The 2,476-nt window shown below is 56.2% G+C and overlaps 1 protein-coding gene across 1 annotated transcript; it reads left to right on the forward strand.

Annotated features, from left to right (window-relative positions):
• The first annotated feature begins 371 nt into the window (after positions 1-371).
• Positions 372-2,080, forward strand: LOC113208924 (uncharacterized). Its single transcript, XM_026426179.2, has 2 exons — positions 372-1,023; positions 1,573-2,080. The coding sequence occupies exons 1-2, from the start codon at positions 823-825 to the stop codon at positions 1,828-1,830; spliced, it is 459 nt and encodes a 152-aa protein (XP_026281964.1). The 5' UTR covers positions 372-822; the 3' UTR covers positions 1,831-2,080.
• The last annotated feature ends 396 nt before the right edge of the window (positions 2,081-2,476 follow it).

The raw sequence follows: 2,476 nt of genomic DNA on the forward strand, positions 1-2,476 counted from the left end.
TTCGCCGAATGAATCTGAGGAAAAAATGGCGTACTTTCTGAACAACCCCAAAGCCACTGACATTTCCTGAAAACGCTGTGACGGGTTGATGAACGGAACGCGTACAATTGTGTACTAGCTCTAGATGGCCGGAGTGAGAGCTAAAACAACATTGAGGGAAGGCTCTGTATAAGCAAAGAAATCCCTAGAAGAGCTTAATCTTGTCTTTTCTTGGACGTGTTGGGTTGAAGACGCGCGGAGGATCGCTGCCCCAGTGAGGGGCCGGGGCCGCGGGGCCGCGGGCCGGTACTGTGCTCCCGCATACCCGCTCCTCATTAGCCGCACGCCGCATGCCGAAAAAAATTTGGGGGCTCAGAAATGGGGAGTGGGGATAATGTTAAATGATTTTGGCGGTCAACGGTGGGAGGTATTTTTTGTCCGTGGTACGATGATTATGGAAAAGGCTGTTTTTTGTGGGTTTTTTTACGTTGTCTTATGATTTTCTTCCGCTGCTGTTAGGAAAGCTAATAAAAGTTGTAGCGACGGCGAGCCGTTTCCGTACAAGGTATCGAATGCACGCGAGCGGTCGACAGTTTCCTCGAGGCCGATGCCGATTGGTCGCCGAGGGGTTCAGTTCGTAAGACGCATGGTTTGCATGCCTTTCGCCTTCCCCCACTATTGGTCCACGCACCAGCAGCAGCTTGTTCCGCGCCGTCGAACCTTGTGCCGTTTAATTAATCTCTTTCAACTCCTGTGGGGATTAATGACAGTTGAAATCAAAAAGCACGTAACTGACCCTGACTCCCTCCCTCTTATTATTTTACTTTTTTTCAGCAGGTCTCCATGCACTACTTCGTGCAGCTGGTGGTGCTGGCCTCGGTGGTGGTGGAGCCCCTCGTCAACCTGCTCGTGCTGGTCGACATGGTGCTCAAGGTGTCCGTCGGGGAGACGTGGATGCGCTGGCTGCGGGGGCCGCCCGCCACCGTAGACCTGCAGCTCCCCGACCTCCTCTTCGACCTTGACGTGCCCTCCCTGGACAGCGAGGTGATTCCCCCCAGGGCACCCGGGAGCCTGATCCGGGCGCGTGTGCATTGACTAGGGTCAGGACACGGAGAGGAGCCCAGTCGATGGTCGATGAGTCATGCTTTCGTCAACACCAGCGCGTGGTTTCGCCACTCCCCCCCCCCTCCCTCCAATCACTCTCTGGGGTGTGGAACGAAACTCGACGTAATGACAAGAAGACGGTGGTTTTCATGCGGGTTGCCTACGTTATTGCCTGGGGCGCGATGCGTGACATCCGTCGCTGACGGACGAGCTGACGGACGAGCTGACGGACGTGCCCGTGCCGTGTCCGTGCCGTGACAGCAGCCAGAGTGGCCCAATCGCAACCAAGGTTGCAGTCATCACCTTGTCTACTTTTTCGTTCTCTTCCTTTTCCCTCTACCAAGCAGCGGCAGCACAGGACAAAAGTGCCGTCAAATTATCGGCGTTGGTCGCCTCCAACGAGGTTCTTAACGCTGGACTGCCACCGTCGTAAACATGTTAAAGTGAGCAGTTTCTCATCGTACGCCGCGCACTCTGCTCTGCCGGCAGTACACCCCTCTGGGCTACTCGGACTCCTCCTGGGACTCCTCGTCGGCCGGCTCTTCCAGCACTGACGGCGACCTGCTCGCCCGGGCACACGTCCTCCGGGAGCTGCGGGAGCTCCAGGAGCTGCGCGTCCGCGGGAGGAACCTAGGCCTGCTGCTGGGACGGCCACCGGAGCCCGTCCCGCCCGTCCCCAGCAGCACGCCGACGGCATCGACGAGCTCCCCGGAGCCAGGCGTAGAGCCGGGGCCGACGCCCCCGTGAGCACAAGAAGAAGGAGGCCTCCGTGACATTGTCGAGCCCCTGATACGGTCCAGAGCCCCCGCGCCCCGCACCCCGCGGCACCGCAGCCATGGCCAAGGTCGCCGCTGTTGTAAATCAGGTCATCCCAACGCCAGTTACCCACGAGGCGGCTCTCGCGAAACTGGTTTCTGTTGGTGGTCGTCGTGGGTATGACACAATAAAGAATGCAAATCGGAGCTCGGTTATCTTAACGGCGTTTTAATCAGCAGTGGATAACAACAGAGAGATGCGGTAGAAACATATAGAAAATATTGGGACTCACTGTGGAAAGTATCAAACTTTCAAACAGTCGAGTGGTGGCTCACGATATACGACAAGTTTTACCGGAAGTTGCTCAGTTCACCATGTTCACCAAGCGGATTGGGACGATTCATAAGACATCTGGGTAGTTCGGGCGATTCGGTGATGCGGGCAGACGCACGGCTGTGCTGCTGAGACTGAAACGTAAAAGAAACAGAGTAAGCAGTGGTCGCTAGACGGCGATGCTTATGTTTACGTAGGTACGTCTATGGCTTAGCGTTTGGCGTGATGCCGAACCCGCGAAAGGCTCAGAGGGACCGATGACAACACGAAAATAATGAAAGATTGTGCACATTTCGGATCTAAT

This window comes from Frankliniella occidentalis, unplaced genomic scaffold (assembly GCF_000697945.3).
Source record: "Frankliniella occidentalis isolate FOCC.00 unplaced genomic scaffold, Focc_3.1 Scaffold860, whole genome shotgun sequence".
Classification (NCBI taxonomy): domain Eukaryota; kingdom Metazoa; phylum Arthropoda; class Insecta; order Thysanoptera; family Thripidae; genus Frankliniella; species Frankliniella occidentalis.